The sequence below is a fragment of the Vipera berus genome (assembly GCF_964194415.1).
Source record: "Vipera berus genome assembly, chromosome: 17".
Taxonomy (NCBI): Eukaryota; Metazoa; Chordata; class Lepidosauria; order Squamata; family Viperidae; genus Vipera; species Vipera berus.
Genome location: NC_138220.1, coordinates 2,992,738 through 3,015,009, shown reverse-complemented (window position 1 = coordinate 3,015,009; position 22,272 = coordinate 2,992,738). Strand labels below are relative to the sequence as shown.

The window sequence follows — 22,272 nt, the reverse complement described above, 5'->3', positions numbered from 1 at the left end:
TTATCTTGGATCCTTATTTCTAACTTGCTCCCTGCAAAATATTAAATAAGGATTTTATAGGAAGGGTTAAACTCCCTGCCACTCAGAAGAGGTTTATATACCTGCTGCTTTTCATCTCCTTTTCTTTGGTGAGGGAAGGCAGAAAGCCACCACTAATCCAACATAAATACCCGCGGAGTCAGTCTGGAAGGTGGCATCAAAATCACTTATCAAAACCTGAAATCTGAAGAGGGCTTTAAAAACGACGTAACCTGTCAAAACTCTGCCAGGGGAAAATATTCCAAAAGCTCCCGGAGAGTGGAGCCACGGAGCTGTTGGAGTACCAAATGGGTTGGTGGCATTAGCAACAATGAAGGGGGGAGGCAGGCAAGCGATGGAAAGGGCACCGGGCAACTTTGGGGCAAGGCCTTTTCTTCGCGGCAGCCCCTTAGTTATTGGAACACTGCTACCAGGTCAATTCAAATGATGAAAGAGCCACGCGCAAGAGGCAGCATATGGTGGACACAGTTTGAGTGTCAGAGTGATCTCCAGGCTTCAGAAGTGACATGGAAAGCTAGCCAGGATCCTGTCTCCTAAGCAGAGCTTCAGACTCCCCTTAGAGCAACACAATGCTATTTCTTGCACTCTTTGATCCTTATGTAAAAGTCAACATGTGCCTTGCCAACCAGCTTGTATCATGCCAGACCACTTGGCAACCAACCTGGTGTGCTGTGATCTGTTTACAACTTTCTAGGCTCACCCAGAGGGGAAAGCGGGTAGGGGGGGGGAGAACTACAGTGCATACAATGCGGCTAAATATACAGATTTATTTATGTATCTTATTAAAACATAAGACAGTAAAGAAAAGCCAAGACATTTTGCTATAATGGTTGCACTTGCTTTGAAATGTTTTTTCACCTCCAATTTTTCGAAATCTTCAACCTCAAAATAAAATAAAATAAAATAAAAAAGTGTCACTCAGCCAGCAGGAAAAGGTCAATATTTTGGTCATCTAGGGCAAGACTAAACATAGGAAAAGAATTGGGACTGCTGTGTAACTAATGGCAGTCTTCTGTCACATTTTATCCTTACAGCAATTCTTTCTACAATTTCGTCTGTATCCTGACATCACTGTGTGTTTCTCAAGATGTCCAGCCGCAAAGAAAAGGAAAAGAAACGCATACCGGGCTCCCTAACTCAGACCGGAAGCTTGGGAAATAAACATCCTTGAAGGACTTCCCTTAGTTACTCTACAATTTCTCACAGAAAGTAATCATACTATCAAACTGGTTCCAGTTTGGGCACTTATTCACACCTATATAGGAGGCATTCCTCTGCATCTGGACCTTCCTGAAATTTCGGAAGGAAAGAGAGACAACGGGCCTGCCACAACTTTGTGGTTTCTACTTGGCAATAGAGCTGCTTTCTATTGGACGCAGATGGCTGCCAGTGCGAATTCACTCCCTGTTCTAACCACTTTCAACACTCAGCCTCTTCAGGGTGAGCAGAAAGAGTATCCCACCATTTCATCCTTGACCTGCTGTTGGGGTCCACAGGAGGACAAAAAGCAAAGTCACCTGCTGCAAACAGATAAACTAAGGTGTCACAGACAGGGAAGGGGACAGCCCCCTACGTCACACGGCGTTTTGTTTTGCCCTTTGAAATCCCACAAAAGTCTGAATGGGATCGCTTCCATCTTCAGCACCGTCCTGAGTCAGATCGTTGACGGTTTCCAACAATCCAAGGTTGGATGGATCCTTGATTTTAGCGTCTCCAAAGACGGGAGTTGACTGTTCACTCCTGCAATTTCTTGTGTACCTATATGTCCACCTCTTTGTGTATGTGTGAGGCAGAGAGTCGTGCTTATCCTCCCCTTTCACTTGCAGCGATCGCAACAAAGCCAGATGTCTCAGAAGAAGTCAGTTCATTCATATGGAAGCTGTGCTTTCGATCTGGTTTTGCACGACCGTCTGACATTAAGGCTGGGATCTTAAGGTAAAGCACGAAGAGTTTAAATAATGTACACTTCTTTCCATTATAATGGTTATTAAGGGCATGTTTAAAAGCACAGACACGCAGGTACCAAGGCCTGGCAGAAAACTCTAAAAACCACTGGCAACATTTCTTCAAACTGAGCTTGGAAGCAGACATCAAGAGTGTAACACGAATGACGTGCGAGAAGAGAGAAGGAGGAATCTGTTACTTAAACTAGGCCAACACGGATATGTCGTTTTCAACTGACATGGTCTTGTTTCCTAGCCCTAACTCAAAATCCAAATGGTCAGATTAGATTTGGTCAGTATAATTATTTCAACCATCATGCATCCCAGGCTCCCTTTGGGGAGAAACATAGGATGTTGCCTTTTCCTGAGCCGCTTCAATTGCTCTCCAGAATTTCAGGGAAGAAGCTCTGCTAGCCCTGGCTGGAGATCTGAGAATTAAAATTGGGTCCTTCTGCAACCCAAGTTCACGCACTTCCTTTCCAAGACATGTACGGAGGGCCCAGCAGCGTTAACCCTTTAGAAATTACTCCAAGTCAAATTAGCCACTCCTAATAAAAATGACTTACCGGAAGAATTTTTCGCCCAGGTATAAATTGGCTCTAAGCTGCAAAGCGCTTTTGAAATATTGAGGCAAATCTAAAAGGGTCCCAAGTCTTCGAACTAATGAGAAGAGGATCAAAAAATGAATTGGAACAGAGAAGAATTCTGGGACCATTCTCAGCACGTTACACAATACTCATTTGCTTGGGCTCAGAAAAGAGAGAAGGCTTGGCTACTGTACTGATGCGTTTCCCACAACCATCTGGTTGGCTAGTTCAGAACACGAGATGGAGGGCCTAAGAAAACTCAGGTTTACGTTACTCCATCAACCCCGTCTACGGGACTGGCAGCAGCTTTCCAAGGACTAGACAGATATTTTTTTCCTGATCCCACCTACCTAGGAGATACCTGAGCATGCAATATATGGGAAAGACGGGTTTTACAGATAAGCTCTGATGCCAAGCCTCCTATTTGAATCAGAGGAGAGATTTCCTGGGATCTCAGAACCGAGATGGAAAATCTGAATCTGCCAATGGAAGGAAACTACAACTGGGTTTTGGGTTCCGCGCTAAGAACTATCTCTTTCTCTTGGATTGTTGCTGTGCCTCCTGGGGGGGGGGCAAAAAAAGGACATTTGCTTCATTCAGCTACAGAACACTAATGGCAATAGAAGGTGGTCCTTTGGGCAGGGTTAGGGTTCAGAGTTCAAGTTTGTCCATCAGAAGGCCTGATCTGTTTTCTCCGCCTCCTTTCTCCGTTGCAGATAGCCTGGGAATTAGACTCCCACGAACATGCCCATAAAGTCAGATCCGTTCTGAATGGTAACGGGGGCACCAGCGCTGTTGTCCACAAAGATTGAGGTGTATTGTCCAGCCTGTGCCGTAAAGGAAGGTGGGAGAAAGGAAGAAGAAAAATAAACACGACATGTATACATGGATGCGGAAACTCTGTTGGCTTAATCAACAAATCAGAGTAAGAGAGTTGGAAGGGACCTTGGAGATCTTCTAATCCACCACACCCCACTGCTGAAGCAGGAGACCCTATGAAGGTCGCCCTCGACTTCCAACAGCTCATTTAGTGAATGTTTGAAGTTAACAATGTCACTGGGAAAAGTGACTTATGACCATTTTTCACACTTCGAATCGTCGCAGCGTCCCCATGATCGCATGCTTGGCAACTGGCTCATAAGCGATCAATTTTAGTGATCTTCTGACCAGCACGGTTAATGGAGATGCCAGATTCCGTTCACAGCCGTGTTACCAACTTAACAATTGCAGCGATTCACTTAACAACTGTGGCAAGAAAAGTCGTAAAACGGGGCCAAATTCACTTAAAAGCTGTCTCGCTTAGCAACAGAAATTTTGGGCTCAGTTGTGCTTGCAAATGGTTGTCCAATCCAATCAAACTTTCTCTGGAGCTCGGATCTAGGACTTGGAGATGACAAAGCAGTAGAAGAAGACAGATCATCCATGGGCACCAACATGAATAAAATCTTGCGGGAGATGCTAGCTCAGGGATCTTCAAACTTGGCCCTTTTATGACTTGTGGACTTCAACTCCCAGAATTCCTCAGCCAGCATGCCTGGCTGAGGAATTCTGGGAGTTGAAGTCCACAAGTCATAAAAGGGCCAAGTTTGAAGACCCCTGTGCTAGCTATATGAAAGTATGTGTCCAGTGAGCAGAGCTGGGCTATCAAATGGGTCTCTAATGGATTCTCAAAATAACTCATTGAATCCTGATGACATCCCATTCAGTGGGTTACAAAAGATCTCTGATATAACTATCTACCTGGTGTCGTCTGATACCCAGACTTTAGTTAGTGCAAATTCCTAGAATGACCTGGTTGGAACTGGACTCACTGGACAGGACAAATGGACAGACCTGGAGAGGGTCTGGCTGGCAGCATTTGGACTCAGAGAAGAGATAGTGGGCAAAGTTCCTGGAACTCAGAATTAATCTGAACCATCTGTTGCACAGTCCTTACCTGGAGTTGGAGCAATCCATGAACATAAACAGTAAAAACTTTACTGTTGCTTTCCAGCCCAGCGATAACCTCCAAAGATCTAGACAGGTGCAAAAAAGGAGGAGACAAGACATTTACCGGCTGGGATGGCATCAAATAGGAAGGAGGGTCTCAGATTGACACGCCTGGCTGTATTTCACCAATTAAAAACAGTCACTTAAAACAGTGGCACTTACTGAAGCACTACAAACCCTGCCTAGGGCCTTATTCTCCCCTCCCTCCCCCCACCCCCCCCACCCCCGCTTCACAACATGACTTCTTTAGCCAATTCTGCCCTAGGCTTCTACAAGTCTAGTTTGGGGGGGGAAAAGGGTGGGAGCCTCTTCCAAACTGACCAGAAGTTTACTATGCACCGTTCCTGCAGAAAAAAGAGGGATTAAAAGGCCAGAGCTAATTTGTGGTAGGTCTCCAGCGTTCCTGGATAAAACAATCCCACAATTCAAGCGATTCAATATACTCACGTGTATCGGTGGCAGAGGGATTCAATGCAGATCAAGACCCGAACATTGTCTCTTGCTCGAAGCTGCAGTTTACTTTTCAGCTCACTGTGGTCTTGGAGAGAGAGAGAGAGAGAGAGAGAGAGAGAGAGAGAGAGAGAGAGAGAGAGAGAGAAACACAACGTTGAAAAGAAAGCCATTCTCTTTTTAGCATTCAATAAAAAAAAAGTAATGGATCTACTAGCGGTGGCCTTCCAGTTGGTGCGAAATGTCTAATTTACATGCTTGCTGACCATGAATTCTGGGCCTGGTTGAAGCAAATGGTGAATTTCGTTTCCTCTCCCCCTTCAGAAATTATAAATATGTTTGGGAGCAGAAATCAAGACACCAAAGGAGAGGAAATAAATGGATTAGTCCTATGGAGCAAATTGACAAAAGAAGTGAAACTTAAGTCCTGAGCCCATCAGCACAGTGAGGAGCAGACCCTCCCTTAAATTAAGACCTATCCCCTTACTCTGACCCAAATCTTCCTTTCACTTCCCAGGGTCAGCCACAAGGAAAACACAAGGCAAGCCTTATCAGTTGGAAAACAAAGGAATCTTTTATGTAATAGCAGAGAAGTCTCTGGTGGATAAGTGGCAAATGGGTCTTTTTTTAAGGGGCATGAAGGAGAGTGGGAGATGGACATTACATTTAATTGGGGAATAGTCTTATCTGGTTTTTTTGGTGGGGGGGGAATATAAATTGGCTTTGGAGATTGGACTTATTGTATTCAATTAATCAGCAATTGATAAAGAGATGATATTGAGAAACAAACATGGATATTTGATCCGGGGTCAATTAGGGTTAATATTTGGGATGATTTGGGACTGAAGCCGTGGCGAATGCTTTTTTGAGTTGATCGCAATAACAGTTTGCTGAAAAGGGTTTTTGGAATTTCAATCTTGTCTTTCTTTTATTATTAATAATAATTCTTATCACTTTTATACTTTTATATAATACATTTATTATTGTTGTTGTTGTTGTTTTTCCTGTTAACTATTTTGTTATAGTGTATGGATGACAGGGATACGAAGGGATCTGAGAAAGGCAAACAGGCTTGGTTGAAACAATTTGGATGCTCGGAGCTGTCCAAGGTCCTGAGATTCAGAACAACACCATTGTGTAACTAAGGCTATTGCATGAATCCTGCCTGTCCTTGGTCATCTCTGGCATCAGTTAGGTGGCACTGCTTTGACTTCCTCACACCAATAGCACAGACTATGAATCTCATACACTGTTCTTCATTGTTCTCTTGAGAGGAAAGCAATGGACAAATTTAGCCACTGTTCCTTTTCCTTGTCCACGAAATGGTGTTTATGCAACATGGTAAACATAGAGGCCACTAGTAGTAAAAGTCTAAGCTTTAAATGTATTAGGATCTGTAACTACTGGGGCTTTTTATGCACATGAGTATGAGCAGCAGCAACCAATAAGAATAAGTGCTCGAAAATATATGGTGCAGGATAAAATCAACCAGGAGAGTTTTGAATATGTCTTTGAGCAACAACAAAAAAATGTATACAAATCTCTTCCACCGATTTTATCCTGATCCATTTTTAGAGCAAAATACACCTTGTGCTTTTCTCCCCTGGCCATGATCTTTGGCAGCATAGATTTTTTTGGGGGGTGGGGGCAACATTCACTCTCTTAAACCAGAGAATTGCCCGTGGAAAGAAAAATTAGTTTTTGAACCCCTACATAAATAAATTTTATCACTCACCTACATGGACGTTGGCTGAAAACTGATAAATTCCAGATACTGAAGCTGTAAACCTCCCAGTTGTTAAATTTAATCCAGATCCTCGGAGAAATGCTCCTTTGGCTAAAGGCTGTGTGAGAAAGGGGGGGAAAATAGAATTGGAATATTGTTCCCACCAGTTCAACCATTCTTTATTTCCATTCCATAATATGTAAGAGGCGTAATGAGCTAGGTTTATATACAGTATGTGCTCAGCTTTTCCAATTTTATTCCCCCCCACCCAAATATTTGCCTTTAAATTTCCCGAAAATTGTATTCCTGTGCTAAAGGAACTCCCGGGCACTTTTAAAAACCAAATTCCCAGAGCATTTTAACATTTCAAATTTTCTTAGAAGTATTTTTCTAAGTGAACGTCTGAAATGCAAGTGAATGTTTTATTGTGAACGTCTGAAATGCAAGTGGCTGCTTTCTCTTAGTCTCTGTAAGGCTTTCTTAGCTTCCTGATCTTAAAAAAATAAATAAATCCCCAAATGTATTTTCCTTGGGAGACTGGCGGGCTATAAAATTCAGGAGAGAGGATTGCACGCCGACAGACCGTTCAGTCATGTGATTTTTCATCCCCTTCCAGTCGGTTTCATAACTACATAAAAACTGGAACCCCAGAAATGAGAACGTCCTTCATTTGTTTATTTTTTTTTCCTTTGCAAAAAAATGGAAAACAACTTACGTTCAGTAGGAAATATTTTTTTTAGTAGAACTGAGGTTGTTTATAATTGTGTTGTTTGTTTTTCTATTGCCCAGTCAGGTTTGAAAGGATGGCAGCGAGTCACAAATTCCCACCCAGAGTTCATATGAATTTTGGAAAACCAGGTCGTGCTTTCTCTCGGCTTTCTGTTGCCTTATTTGGGAAAGAATTACTGGTGTTGCATGAACAGGTAAGAACCTAAAACTCAACTTCTGGTGATGGCGTTGAGCTATTTCTTGGCAACAGTGTTGAAGTAATTTACTACTGTTTTGTTCCATGGTGATTTCCTGGTGGTCTCCTATCCACAGTCCACGTCTGACTCTTGCCTTGGCAACATATCTGCTGAGTTTCCTAAAAATTGTTTTGGAAACTGCCAAAATCCTTGCAGTCAAGCAACTCGGGGCAACATGTGTCAGAGAAAACAAGATTTTGCACAATCCTAGCTGATTTTTATTATTATTATTATTATTTTGCAGAACTTTGGAAAGATTTTGCGTTGTGATTTACAAAAGGGTCAATACCTTTAGCCTGGCCTTTGGACTCTCTGGGCTAAGGCAGAGAGGAATTTTAGCTTAGGGGTTTGAACATCTATATGTTCAGAGGTCTGCAGGTTCAATTCCCAGCCTTTCAAATTTAAGAGGGATAAAAGCAGAGGCAATGGGAAGGTGGGGGGGGGGGAAATCCCCAAAACCTTTGACAGAAAAACAGCAGAGCCAAATGGACAAATCCTTAGACCTGTTGTTTTTTTTTTAAGTCAGCAAAACATTTGTGGGATTTCAAAAGGAGCTCAAAAAGTCTTTTTTTTTTAAGATGACTAGCCTAAAGTGTTTCAAGGCAAATTTCACACCTCCCTTAAGCAACCTAATTGCTTTCTTCTGCAGAGGCAAAGCTCGCACGGCTTTATTTTCCTTGTTATTTTATAAAGAGTGTCGGGCAATTGAGCAGGCCCAAAGCCGCTGGTTTAGCAGCTTCCCGGCAAGCGAATTCGTTCTAGACAGGCTGCTTGCAGGGAAGATTATCGGACTTAAGTTAAAATAAACCCAGCGTGGCATGTTTATTGTTAGTTTTGGCTCATGCGGTGCGGGTTTGGCTCACATTCGAGAGGAAAAAGAGAAAATGAACTTTACTGAACTTTTTTTTTGCGGGGGGGGATTGAAATCTATTAATTTGGCATCTTATTATTGCCATGTCAGAATTGGGGAAGTGGCAGTGAAACTAACTTGGCAAGGTAAATTGAAGATGCTATCCAAATAATTTTTTTTAAAAAAAAAAAGAAGAAAGAAGATTAAGAAGTTAGCAGGATTAACCATTCAAGCTAGAGTTCCTAAGAACATAGGAAACCCTCACTTTATCCTTTCAAATCATATTTACTATCTACTGCTTGGTCATTACATGGTGGGCAATCAGACTGGGGAAAGATTACAGGATATTATGACACATTTGGGGTCAAACCGCTCTAGTGGAAGCAGAAAAATAGGTCCGGGTATTAAAAAGTTCCAGGCTCACACATTTCTTCCTCTTGCATCATGGTCCTAAATTGAAACGGGCTCATGCAATGAATTGTTTTGTTGAAAAAAAAAGTAGGGTTGCAAGCCTTAAACATCTATAATGTCTGTTTGCTAACTGATGTGCGCTATGTTGCCATGAAAGGCTCCTATGTTGAATGTACAAATTTAGATGTTCAAACTTGGCAACTTTAGGGTGAGTGCACTACATCTCCCAGAATTTCCCAGTCAGTATGCTGACTGGAGAATTCTGGGGGTTGAAGTCTACATATCTCAAAGTTGCCAAGTTTGAAAAAATATACCAACCACCTGGTTTAGATAGTGGACGATGGAGTAATTCGACTCAGGGTTCTCTGTCTTGATTTTCTTCACAGTTCTTTGATCCCCTTCTAAGGTTTACACCCTGTTTTCTGGAGATGGCAGTGCTTTCTGACAGCTCCAATTTCTTGCCTGTTTCGTTAAAACCAATTAAACAAAAATCAGAGGCAGTGACTTAATTCCCCTAAAAACCGCTGACTTGAAAATAGAAAGCAATTTTCCGGCACCAGTAAATTACCGCTTGAAAAAACATTCCTGTTTCTTCACGTCTTGCTCCCACTCTCTCAACACACTCACAAAGAGAAAGAATTAATGTGGTGCTCTAGGAAGGAATGGAATTAATCGGGATACGCTAATAGGTTAAACTGCTCGCCAGTTAGAACAATCTGCCAGTTTCTCTGACACAGCCCTTAAGCCTCAAAGATTGCAAAATTGGTTTAATTATAGCTGGGGAAGGGGGATAGAGCCATGAGATACTTATGTGAGCCACCCTGCGCACGGGCGCGCGCACACACACACACACACACACAGACCCAAAAGTGGATCTTTTGTTTCTCCCAAATGACATGAATTCACCTTCAGGAGAAAATGGTGCGCTGAATCCTTTCAGATTCAAACACTACAACATGCAGTCACCCTTCTTTGTTTAATTCTGGGCAATGGACAAAACAAAATTCTTTTATTTCCACCTCCTGATATATATACAGTATATATATAAAAGTCTCGAGCGCTTAGGAAGAAAATGTGAGACACAAATCAGATCTCAGCCTGGAGCCATCCTACACTTCTTACTGATTCTACTGTCCCAGAAATATTCCTCTCTACATGCTTCAGATGACTTCTGTTTGGCGACCTAAAGATCAACGTTCCTAAATTTAGATCGTCATCCCTGTCTAAGATCAGCGTGAATGTGCTCTCCTTCAGAGATGTTCTCCAAGTGGCTTAGAAGAAGAAAACATTTTTTTTTAAAGCCACATAATTGCGCTTTGTAAAACGCAGAGCAACCGAAGCACGCTGATGGAGGATCAAATGCTCATTAAGAGACCTGTGTGAAGATGGCCGTGAACGCTCCCGCCGATGAAAGTGTTGAAACCTTCATGACAATAGCCTCGTTTTCTTTTCATCACGACCAGCCAGGACTCTGTCATCGGGCAGGCTGGCTGGGCCCACCGGCAGCCGTGCCTCGGATGCACCATTGTAGGAATGCTCTAAACCAATCTGGCTCAGGCCGGCTAAAAATGGCACAAATGTATGTGCTGGCTGGCAGGGCAGGCGTCTGAGAATCTGCCAAGCCGAATTAGGAAAGCACAGCCTGCCACAATTCAACCTTGGCCTGTGCACTGACAGCTATTAAGATGTCTTCTCCACACCAATTAGAGTGGCACCAACCTTATCCCTGGAGAGAACTTTGACCCTGCCTGGACTCAAAGAGACAGTTTTTCTAATCTCCACTCCCCCGGTGCATTTCTTCACCAAACTCTTCTTTTAAAAAAAAAAAAGAAAAAGAAAAAAGGCTTAGCTGCTACAAAAACAGCAACAGAGGCTCTGTCTTTCATAAGGAGAACTCATGCAAAGGAAAACAAAGAAAACAAATGTTGGAACCAGTCAAGACGTTTCAGTATAGTTCCATGGCTTTCCTACTTAAGCCTAGCCCAAGACTTCTCTGGCCAATCTCGATTGCTGAGGGCTACATGCAGACCATGTAGGGGGGTTCAGCAACAGTCTATAAATGGTTGCCCCTGACTTTTCTGAGATCTTTTACTTCTGACCCACCCAGTCTAGTCTACAGCTCTGGTCTCCCAAATTTGGATACTACCTGATAGGAACCTTCTTTTCTGGAGAGAGCCAAGGTGCCTAAGCATTGCCAGATGTTATAACTACCATAACTAAGAAGCCTGCCTCGGATCAAGCCCAGTTCCAGTGGCTTCGTGCCCTTGATCCTATTAGGTAAAGGTAAAGGTTCTCCCGCACATGCGTGCTAGTCGTTTCCGACTCTAGGGGCCGGTGCTCATCTCTGTTTCAAAGCCGAAGAGCCAGCGCTTGTCCGAGGACATCTTCGTGGTCATGTGGCCGGCATGACTAGACGCCAAAGGCGCATGGAACGCTGTTACCTTCCCACCGGAGTGGTCCCTATTTTCTACTTGCATTTTTACGTGCTTTCGAACTGCTAGGTTGACAGAAGCTGGGACGAGTAACAGGTGCTCACTCTGTTACGCGGCACTCGGGATTTGACCCGCCAAACTGCCGACCTTCAGATCGACAAGCTCAGCGTCCTAACCCACTGAGCCACCACGTCCTACTAGACCACTCCAAATCTATTTGCACTGTAGTCAGCCGTTTTCCAAACACCTAATGAGAGCTCCTCCTTTGCCTCACCATCTGAAAGTTCTGGAGTTCCATCAAAGTTTTCTTGTCCACAATGATTTGCCCCTTCAGCTTGCAATGGAAGGCTTCCTCCACTCGCCGGTAGAGGGAATTTTCCTCCAATGGCAGCAACCTCACAGGCAACTCACTGGGATGGGCTGGGAGAAGTGGAGATGCCCGCCGCTCAGTAGCTTCTGGAAGAAAAAACGGTTGCGGCTGTGATTATTACCCTGGGCTGATCTTTGCCTCCGGTAAAGTCAAAAGGCTGGAGAAGAACTGCTTTACCTTTTAACATTTCTTTAAATTCTTGCATTAAGACTTCATGGGTGACTTCAGCCCCAGGAAGACCTGGGGGCCCTGGAGGGCCTGGGGGCCCTGGAGGTCCAACAAGACCACGCTAGAAAAATAAATAAATAAATAGGGAAATAGCGGTTCAGAAACTGTCTTATGCAGAAGTATAAATTGCCATTTAATTAGCCAAGTCCCAAATTCACAGTTTGATTTGGACCTGTTCAGAGAAACCAAGGGGCATTGTTAAGCTGGATCAAAGTCTTCGAAGACCATCATCGCTGCTTCTGAAGTAGCTGTAAACATGTGGACAAGATAATGGAGATCTGGATACATCTCCAGGGAACTGTTCAATCTTGCTTCCTCCTTGCCATCCTTCCATGGGGCCTACAGGATATCCAAGTGGGAGAAGGATCCCATCATGGGGAAGTGACAAAATGCCAGGGGTTATTTGGGCACAGGGTTGGCCAATGACTCAACTAGAGTTGACCAGCTTTGTTAGATGTTCAGAAGAGAAATAATGGGTGCGTACAAAAACCAAGCTTTTTCTCACACAAAAGCTTTCGTCCCAAACGTAGTTTCCCTTGATCCGAGTAAAATCAGAACTAATACTTGGTGACTGCATCCATGCTATTTTGCTGGTGCTGTCTTCAGGATTCCCCAGTCAGTGTTAAAAGTGTTTTTTTTGGAGACTAATATGTAGGCAACGGTGAGAACGACACACCTTTTAGAGAACAACCCACATTTTGGAGAAAATTCTTTGTCAGCATGGCATCCCTCTCAAATTGTACGTACACGGTATCGGGAAGAAAGCCTCTCCGAGGGTGGGGAATTTTCTCAAATGGAAACGGAAGTGAGACAGATTGAAATCGTAGCTGAGAAAAAGGAACAGAAAGGCAGTGAGCAAGTGGGCCCTGGAGCAGCACAGACAGCTCGTTCAAGAAAAGAGACCTTACAGATCTGCCACAAACCAGATTCACACTGGAACTATCATTTTAGGAATCAGATCAGTGCCTCCTAAGCGATGGCTGCAGGAGATGCCGGACAACCTTCTTCCCTTGTGCGCATTTCCATGTGTGAATGAAACCACCCATGAAAACCCCTGGATCATTGAAAGATTGTGGAGATAAAATAAACCAGCAAGGAAAATTAGAGAAGGGGATTAGAAATGGTCCTATTAAGGCACCATTTTCTGCAGATGCCAGTCTGACAATGATTACTAGCTAACAATTGGTCGTCTGACTAGTTAGAAAGCCCAAAGGACCACCATCCCACCCTGCAGCATTTTAATGCACTGCCATCATCATCATCATCATCATCATCATCATCATGGTCAGCGTTATCATTACCAGCTAGCGAAAGCTTCCGGAAATAACCTACTTTTTTATCTTTCCCTTTGCATTTCTTTTTGGAGTTGCTGCCTTCACCCGGACGCTGTACAAATGAAATCCATGTCCGGCGTGGGTCAGCGACGCGTGGGTCTGGGGACTCTAGCATCTAAAGAAAGGAAGAGTAAACAGTGACACTTGAGATTCTGCAGACCAAGGATGGCAGGCAGGCAGGCAGGCAGGCAGCCTGGTGGAGAGAGCTTCCATCCCCTTCATTGCCTACGAACCTTCCAGTTCTTAATTCTGGATCTGAAATCCGAGAAGCAAAATTTCCACAGAGGAGGGAGGGGATTAGAAATGTATAGCCTTCAGGCTCCCTCCCCCCTCATTCTTTATTGATTTATTTATTTTTAAGATTTCCATCTCTGTGGGTATTAAAAAGGATCCAAGATGAAAGGGGGAAAGTGTGAGATGACAGTCGCTCCACAGAAAGAAGAGGGGAAGTTAAAAGCCAGCAGCGACATATAGAAGGGGTTCTTTCAATTTACAAAAGAGTAATTTGTACCAATGCTCTTAAAAATAAAATATAGCTGGGGAACAGCAAGAAACAGAGACAACTGGCCTCCTCAGACCAGGGAAAGAAATGAGCAAACTCTATGTGCTTGATTAGGGTATAATGCGATTCTGATTAAGCCGTCAAAAGATACAGTGAAGAATCCAGCCAATGAAACGATAAGTCTCTAAACATAGATGAAAAGGATGCTATCTACGCAGCTAAATATATTGGCCAGCCACCTCCAAATATTTTCTCAATGTCTACTATATTTGCAGGGACGCGGTGGCTCAGTGGGTTAGGACGCTGAGCTTGTCGATCAGAAGGTCGGCAGTTTGGCGGGTCGAATCCCGAGTGCCGCGTAGCAGAGTGAGCGCCTGTTACTCGTCCTAGCTTCTGCCAACCTAGCAGTTCGAAAGCACGTAAAAATGCAAGTAGAAAAATAGGGACCACTCCGGTGGGAAGGTCACAGCGTTCCGTGTGCCTTTGGCGTCTAGTCATGCCGGCCACATGACCACGGAAACATCCTCGGACAAGCGCTGGCTCTTCGGCTTTGAAACGGAGATGAGCACCGGCCCCTAGAGTTGGAAACGACTAGCACGCACGTGCGGGGGAACCTTTACCTTTACCTTTACTATATTTGCCTTCCAATCAATTTGCTGGAACTCTGCAAATGCACATACTGTCTGTTGCATTTGGTAAGGTCTCTGGTTCATTCATTGGCCCTGCTAGACAGGACTCCCAAAGATCCAGAAAATTGCTACCCATCCATCTTAAAGATCATAATCCAGACTGGTCTACTGACTTCCTATCCAAGGGGAGGGAAGGATAATTCATCTCCTGAAGCACTGTGATTTATTGTTGCTTCATTTACCAATGGAGGGTGGGGGGAACGTCCTTTAAGCTAGCCCCAGGCTAAGCCAGGATCTGCTTCAAAGGAGGCTTCAAAGCAAGCCCATCCATTTCGGCCAGGTGGACGTGCCCACAGACAAGCCTGGAGGCTCTACCCAGTCACAGCTTCCCCGCCAGATGTCTGTGACCGGATTGTCAGCTGACATTCCATGAAGCAGCAACCCCAGATTCCAGGAAATAACCAAGGAGCAGAAGGATTGCAAGTCTGAATGCACGTTGCCCCTTGTAGGATTTCTCTGGGGAAAACAGTGGAGCAGATTGGGTATGTCTAGTTAAATGGGGGGGAAAAAGGACTAGGGGTGACATGATAGCAGTCTTCCAATATCTCAGGGGCTGCCACAAGGAAGAGGGAGTCAAGCTATTCTCCAGAGCACCTGAAGTAAGAAGTAATTGATGGAAACTCATCAAGGAGAGAAGCAACCTAGAACTAATGAGAAATTGCCTGACAGTGGGAACAGTTAACCAGCGGAGCGGCTTGCCTCCAGATGTTTTGGGTGCTCCATCACTGAAGGTTTTTAAGAAGAGACTGGACAACCATTGGTCTGAAATGGTATAGGGTTTCCTGCCTGAACAGGGTTGGACTAGAGGACCTCCAAGATAACTATTATTCTGTAATTATTCTGCTCTCGAGTGAAGGGTGGAGACAAATGGATTGGCAGAAACTCCCCAATGAGAGAATCATTAGATGGTCTCGGAAACTTAAAATGAGATTTTTTTTAAAAAAAAAAATATGTTGGGTAAAAGAAATGTCCTCCTAAAACTTATGTTTGATTAGCCGGGCGGTTTTGTGTCCATTGGGAGACAGAAAAAAACCTGCTCCTCCTTCACATTTTCTGTATAGTTCCTGCCATCTTTCTCACTTGAGAAGTTGCTAAGGGTACATACAGACTTCCTTCACAGGGTAATTCCTGGATTCCGATAGCCTCTTTAAACACCCTTTCCCCTCTTTTATAAAGGAAAGGGCCTCTGGGGGCCAATTGTTCCTCAGCCTCCGTTGCCCCAGGCAGATGTTTGCGGAACCACAGCTGTCTGCGGCGTTGAGCCAAGAGGGGAACCCGAGTCACTTCTAGCGGAGCGTTAAGCGCATTCCACGGTAATTGAATAATTAGTGTCAATGTTAGATCCGTCAGGCACGCCCTCCAGCCAAGCAGATTTTGCTGGCACGGGATCAAGACTCTACCGTTTTCCCCGGGACCCCAAACTGCTATCAGTGAAATGAGCTTCTTGGCAAAAAGGGAAGAGGACCGATTCTCAAGCATCCTTTTCTGGTTCACTCGCTATATGCAAATAACTCCAGGGTTTCCTTAAAACGTCCTCCGTTTTGTTTTTTTCCTCCTGCCTTAAGAGAAAGCTTAAAAGTTGCGCTGCAAGTTTAGCCTTCCCAGAAGCTTTCAAGAGACCGGAACATTGGCCAGCTTAAATTTCAAGAGGGCATTGAAAGTTAAAACATGAAGTTGAATTTGGGCGGCGGCGGTGGTGGTGGTGGTGACTTAATAAGGCAGCCAATTTCTACCCACACACTTAATCCCAATCTTTGCTCTCTTTTGCCATTTTCTTTGGCAAAGCTTGCTGGAACCATCCTGATAAATTTTGGCCCCCGTTGCTCCACCACGATGTAGAGTAACAGCTAAAGTAAGATGGGGTTGTGGGTTAATCCACTTCCCGCAAAGGAGGTAAAAATACTGGATTGATGGGGCTGGTCTTTTGCTTTGATTATCTTTGATCTGGAGGACTTGATTTAGGATTTCAATCACAGCCCTGCTCCAAGTGTGACAAGCGATAAGAAAATTGAGCTTCCTGAAAACTTCCTAGGATGCACTTCAGTTTTGGATTTTGGGGCCAACAAAATCCATCTGCCTATAGAGGTAGGCCTCGACGTACGACTACAATTGGGCCCAAAGGTTCTGCTGCTAAGTGAGATAGTTGTTAAGTGAGTTTGGGCCCATTTTAGGGCTTCTCTTACCACAATTGTTAAGCGAATAGCTGCAGCTGTTAGTCCCGTGTGTGTTAAATGAACCTGGCTTCCCCATTGCTTGTCAGAAGGTCACAAAAGTTGGCAACGTGACCCCGAGTCACTGCAACTGTAATAAGTATGAATCAGTGGCCAAGCGTCTGAATTTTGACCACAGAACTGCGGGGGGGGATGTTGTAATGGCCCTGTGAAAAATGGTCATGAGTCACTTTTTCCAGGCCCGTTGTAACTTCAGACGGACAGTAAACGAACGGCTGTAAGGGGAGAGCTCCCTGTTACAGTGCACACACGCACAACGGCCCTACAGCCTCTTTTTTCTAACGGGTGAACCACGGACAGGCGCCGTGACTCCTTTCAGAGTTTGCCTGCTTGACCCAGAATTCAGAGCGGCTGGCAAAAAAAAGAAGACTTGAAAGAAGAAGTGGCCTGGGGACCGAAACGTCATCTTGCTTAAAACGAGGAGGGGGTTACAGCATGGGAAAAGAAGCAAAAACGAGTTAAAAACAGCTGCTGTCCTGCTTAAGGAAATCTGGGTTCCTGAGCTACGCCGAAAGGGACTGCCTGCCAAGGACTGCCACTGCCTTTGGGAACTCTGGAAGGCTGGGGACTGCCTGCCCGTCTTGCTGTCCCTAGCTTCCTTCGCTTGCAGCCAGCCTGCTGCCCTACCGCCTTGCCAGCTATCAATCAGGTAGATGACTGATGGCTAAAATGATCAATCTGCCCTTGTGGTAGTATTATTTAATCCTCTTGGCCCGGCATGAACAATCCAGTGAATAAGTGTGCCAGACTCTCTTTATCTTGGCAAACGTTGGCTTCAGCAGAGAGAGAGAGAGAGAGAGAGAGAGAGAGAGAGAGAGAGAAGGGGGGGAAAACTACTTCTAGTCAATTCAGATGAACCCAAGATGGACACACACATGCTTTTTTAGCCAATAGTTATAGTCTGTCAGTGTGTTTTTCTTCTTTGGATTGAGGGGTGGGAAAGAAAATATCCTCGTTTTTAATCCCTGTGTCTCTCCAAAACTCGTCTCTACTTAGTCTTCCAAGAACTGTTCTTCCTGGATTCCAATCCCATCATCCTTTCATGTCGACATGCTGGCTAAAGCTTATGGGAGCTAGGATTCACCCTCACGTGGAGGACCACAAGCTGTTTTCTCTGATCTAGCCAAAAACATGCTTCCCTTGCAACCCATAATACCCTAAGTGCAAATAAATATAATCAGCCCCCCCCCCCTTTTTTTTTAATTGCTAAGCTTTCCTCTCCAAGCATTGGATCACAGGGCCTTTTACTCCATCCTGAAAAGCAAACTACCTATTAGGTAAAATTCAGTCTCTGATCTAGAAAAGGCGTGTTGTTGTCATAAAACTACACTCCTCCCAGTCAATTGACCCACAACTGTAATTGCCCAAGTACAGTAGACAGAATTGCCTTTCATGGCTGTCTAGAGGGGAATTTGTCCCGCCTTCCCCTCTGGAGGTTAATTACTTCCCAATCCTACCCCAGTTAGTTAATTAACCACCAGGGATAATTACCTAGTTCTGCACAGACATCCACAGCTTAGCAATATATGGCAGTTTAAAGTCCTTTGAAACTCTTGTCAGAACAAAGGACCTATTAGGGGATTTTAAAGACTGTGCTATTGTGATCGCAGCGCCCCTTGGAGCTGGGGGGATTATCAGTTCCATGCTGGCCAAGAGACACAGCATCTGCAAAGTTGCGTGGGACACCACATCCTTTGCAAACTTTGCAAAAGTCGGCTTACCATTCAATGAAACAGGGGTGGCAGCTCAAACGGAGGACGAAAAAAAACCTTCCTTATCAAAGGATTCTGGTTCTCGGACAGAGCACCTGGTTGGCAGACCCTCTTCTCCACGTCTCCAGTTAAGAGGTTCAGATTGGACTAGAAGGCCTCCGAAGTCCCCCTTTCCAGCTTCGATTCTACGTCATCTAGAAACCTTAGCTACGCTAGTTATTGGAAAAGGCAACTCAACATTTAGTTCCCTTGAGGCCCTCCCACTGCTCTGTTGTACGAATTTTGGGGAGAGCAAGGACCTCCAGTCTTGGCACTCCCTCTCCTCTTTCTGCTGACAGTCAGTCAGGCTCAGAAGAAAAGTCAGATCAACAAAGGATGCATCTTTGAATGTGGATGGGTTCTTCCAGAGCTTCAACAGGATAAATGAAAGCGTGTGCGTGGGATGATAAATCAAAAACCCTTGGCGATTTGTGCAAATCACCCAGAAATCCTCCATTTGCCTTTTTTGGTCTTAACTGCGGGGATTAATGTTTGCAATTCAAGGCCAGTTCATCATTCAGAATGGCAACAGAAGTCTAGAAATCCCAAATGGGGTGGGAAAACTTTCTCGTGTTGTTAGATCCTCCCCTTCTATAAAAATGCTTTTCTAAAATGCTCCTTACTACTACCAACTTCAGGAACAGAAAACTATTTGACGAGGGGGGAAAAAATCCTTTCAAATCTTAACCTCCCACTCCCAAATATGACAGTTTGTCCTCATTGCTTGCCGTTTGGAGATAGACTGCATCTCACCATGGATGCACGTAACATTTAGCAATCCATCACCAGTCACACCCAACTCTAAGACTCTATTTAAACCATTAGGGCTTTTTTGTCTAAGTTTAATGTAAATCTTGTTCTTATTTAAACACATAAGTTGCCTTGGAAAGTTGGAATATAGGAGTGGAAATAAAATAATAATAGGAATCTTCCTTTGAGGGCCTCCAGCTGCTCTGTGAAAACTTTCCTTTTTAGGAAGGATTGGAACTTTTAGAGGCACGATTGAATCCTGCAAGTTCTTTTATTTATTTTCTTCTTCTGCTTCCATCCCCCTCAGCCGAATAAGTGCGAATAAGCACTTCTGTCTGTCCTGATTTTTTTGATTTTTTATTTGCCAGCTTGGTTTTTGGCAGAGGCTGCCAGAATGAGATGAGGAAGTTACTTCTGCACACTTACACAAACCTCCCCCACCTTGAGTTAATCCCACTTCTTCTAAACCTTCATCCCCTCCATTCTCCATCTGCCTTGTCAAATGTTTTGGATTCCCTCTCCCATCAAACCCCAGAAGTATGGAGTTTGTAGTCCAGCGGACTGGGATTACAGCCTGGCCTATGGCCGAGCTGTGTTGGGGGCTCGTGGTTGGGGAATCCCCCTTACCCAGAGAGCCAGCTCCATGGACGTGCCAGTAGGAGAATTCCCATCATCACCAACAACCTGGCAAAATTATAATTTTCCCCCCATCCTTCTGCTCAGGTTTCTGGGCTACGAGGAGATCTCTCCCAAAGTTACGACGAGATTGCTTGGATTGATCAGACCAATTTCCCTTGTCACCATTTCCAACCCGACAGGATATCGTGGGGAAATCCTACAAGCAGGGTATGATGGAGGCCTTGCCAATGTCAGATACACTGTCTTGCCTAACGGAAGCTCACTTTCCTGGTCTCACCTCAGTCTTTCAACACCCGCGGAAACAAGAGGAAACCTCCACAAATTCCCAAAGTAGATGTCATGAAACCAGACATCAGAATGTTGTCCCAAACCCACGTTCTGCTGAAAAAGCCTTTGCGGAAACCATGGCTGCATTTGGTGGACCAGGGGCTACCTTTGGGAGGGTTAGAAGAGTCTTGGGAATGCCAACCAGTTGTCCTTCCCTTGTCCCACCTGGGAGACCCCAATCAAATGGGGGGCCGCCGTGGGACAAGCAAGCCCACCCAATTTTGCTGCAGTCCCTCACTTACCTTGGAGTGTCCGTTCAGTTCTTCGCTGTTGGAAAGAGCTGTTGCGTTGAGAGCTTCCGTGTATTGGTTAGGCTCCTTCAGTTTCTTCCGCTCTTTCTTGGCCACCACCAGCGGGAAATTTGGGAATTCTTGGCAGATCAGCATTGCCAGAACAAGCCAAATCCAGTGTCGTCTTCTGTCTTTTGGGGACATCATCTTCCAAGATGGGGAAAGCAAGAGAGGAGCAACCTTCTCAAAATGGAAATCAGAAACGGATCGGACTTTGGGATGCCGGGTTTGTCTTTCTGGGTAAACCCGCTTTGCTTCTAGTCATCCCAAGCTAATCCCACTTGCAAGCAACGGGTAACCATGGCCAGCAATTCTGCTGCTTCGCCTTTGGAGGGCCTGCTAAAAAAAAATCAACCACGCCAAAGCGACCCACGTTGAGGAATCGCTCCCCTCTAGACGGCAGGTTCCCCAAACAAAAATTTCGGTGAGCTCTAAACTGCCAGCTCAGAGCATCTTCTTCTCCTTTGGCAAAAAAAGGGCTGGAGGGTCAAAAGTTGTAGAACACGGGGGAGGCCCCTTCGGGAACAGTGGCAGAGCCAAAGGTGAAGGACTGGAGAATCAGATGCAGGAGAGAAAAAGAGGGAATTGGTTGCTCCTACTATTTTTCCCGATGTCACACACGCGTGCTGATTTCCAAAGCTATCTACACGTCGAAAATTTGGCAGAGTTGCTTACTTTACTGATGATGGAAAGAAAAAAAAAAGAAAAAAAGAAATCACATCTGTGGATGTGCCATGTCCCAAATCTTAAAAGTCCACTATTTCCCCCCTTATTAAAAGAAGAAAAAAAAGGCAAGGAAAAAACTCTCAAATCCCTCCTTTGTGGGTGCCTGATTTTTACTGCCACCTACGAAACAATCTGACAATCATGGCTTTCCCCTCCAAACCCTCTTTTCTCATGAATCTTCTCTCTCTTTCCCCAGAGCCACTTTCCCAAGAGGAATGTCCCAGCGCCTTCACTCTGGGCCGATAGGAAATTGCCAGCTCCGTGCTTGCTTCCTTGCCTGGCAGCTGAAGGCTGGCAGAAACCTCCCTGGAGTTGTACCCGCCGTGAATAAATACAATTTTTTTTTGCGGGAGAGTTTTGCATCAACTTGAAAGGAAGGGGAGTGAAAAAGAGACGGGGTGGGGAGAGAAAGGGAGGGTAATTTGTACGGAGAGGGAGGGGCCACATTCTAAAGAGCTGTCGAGGCTGGTCTTTCTTGCATTCCTATTAAGGGGAGACTGTCAGGAGAAGCCAGCCGACTCTTACCCCCTGTGCCAAAGAGATTTAAATCACTACTAACTTCTTTCCCCGCCCGGTGTCTTGTTTGGCCTTTTGCAGATCCTCTTCCTTCCCAGCTCACAAAATTTGCCTCTCTTTAGCCGAGGAGGCAGCAGTATATTATGTGGCTGTTGGGGGACCCGCTTTCACTGGTGTACTTGTTGCATTTACAGATCGCCTTCGGAAGGATCGGGAAAATGCAAGGCAGCCTATGGAAGACCTCCACCCCTAAGGTAGGCTAGGCTGGCAAAAAGCCCCCACAGTGGGTTTCTCAGCCCAAGAAGCACTTGACCCTGGATGTCTGCAATCTTAGCCTATTGCAGACTGTGCCACACTGGCAACCCAGAACTAGAGAGATGATTGCCCGTTCAGCTTAAAGCATGTAGGTAATAATAATGAAGGATTCCAGGCTAAGAGCCAGCAACTGGCTCGTCTTTCTTGGTGAAGCTGGTCAATGATCTATTCAAGCTTGCAAAGTAGGGTACAACCGCACATCCACAGGAAAA

The 22,272-nt window shown here is 44.9% G+C and overlaps 1 protein-coding gene and 1 long non-coding RNA gene across 3 annotated transcripts in view; one reads left to right on the top strand and one right to left on the bottom strand.

Moving 5' to 3' along the window:
* The first annotated feature begins 1,863 nt into the window (after window positions 1–1,863).
* LOC308675791 overlaps window positions 1,864–22,272 on the top strand; it is a 44,739-nt gene continuing 24,330 nt past the window's right edge. For both annotated transcript variants that reach the window (XR_014028207.1, XR_014028208.1), the window contains exons 1-3: window positions 1,864–1,974; window positions 7,528–7,657; window positions 21,940–21,999. This is a non-coding gene — a long non-coding RNA (uncharacterized lncRNA). The remainder of the gene's footprint in view (window positions 1,975–7,527; window positions 7,658–21,939; window positions 22,000–22,272) is intronic.
* On the bottom strand, window positions 1,960–21,611 carry C1QTNF12 (C1q and TNF related 12). Its single transcript, XM_081341333.1, has 8 exons — window positions 20,456–21,611; window positions 13,323–13,439; window positions 11,940–12,051; window positions 11,667–11,848; window positions 6,744–6,852; window positions 5,006–5,096; window positions 4,506–4,584; window positions 1,960–3,396 (listed from the first exon to the last, which is right to left on the bottom strand). Exons 1-8 carry the CDS (start codon window positions 20,648–20,650, stop codon window positions 3,298–3,300), a joined length of 984 nt encoding a protein of 327 aa, XP_081197459.1. The 5' UTR covers window positions 20,651–21,611; the 3' UTR covers window positions 1,960–3,297.

Coding starts and splice junctions, on each gene's coding strand:
- C1QTNF12 (XM_081341333.1), bottom strand. CDS start 20,650: ATGATGTCCCCAAAAGACAGAAGACGACACTGGATTTGGCTTGTTCTG. Junction 11,849..11,939: donor ATTTAAAGAAATGTTAAAAG/GTAAAGCAGTTC, acceptor TTTTTCTTCCAG/AAGCTACTGAGCGGCGGGCA. Junction 4,585..5,005: donor TCCCTCTGCCACCGATACAC/GTGAGTATATTG, acceptor GCACCTGTCTAG/ATCTTTGGAGGTTATCGCTG.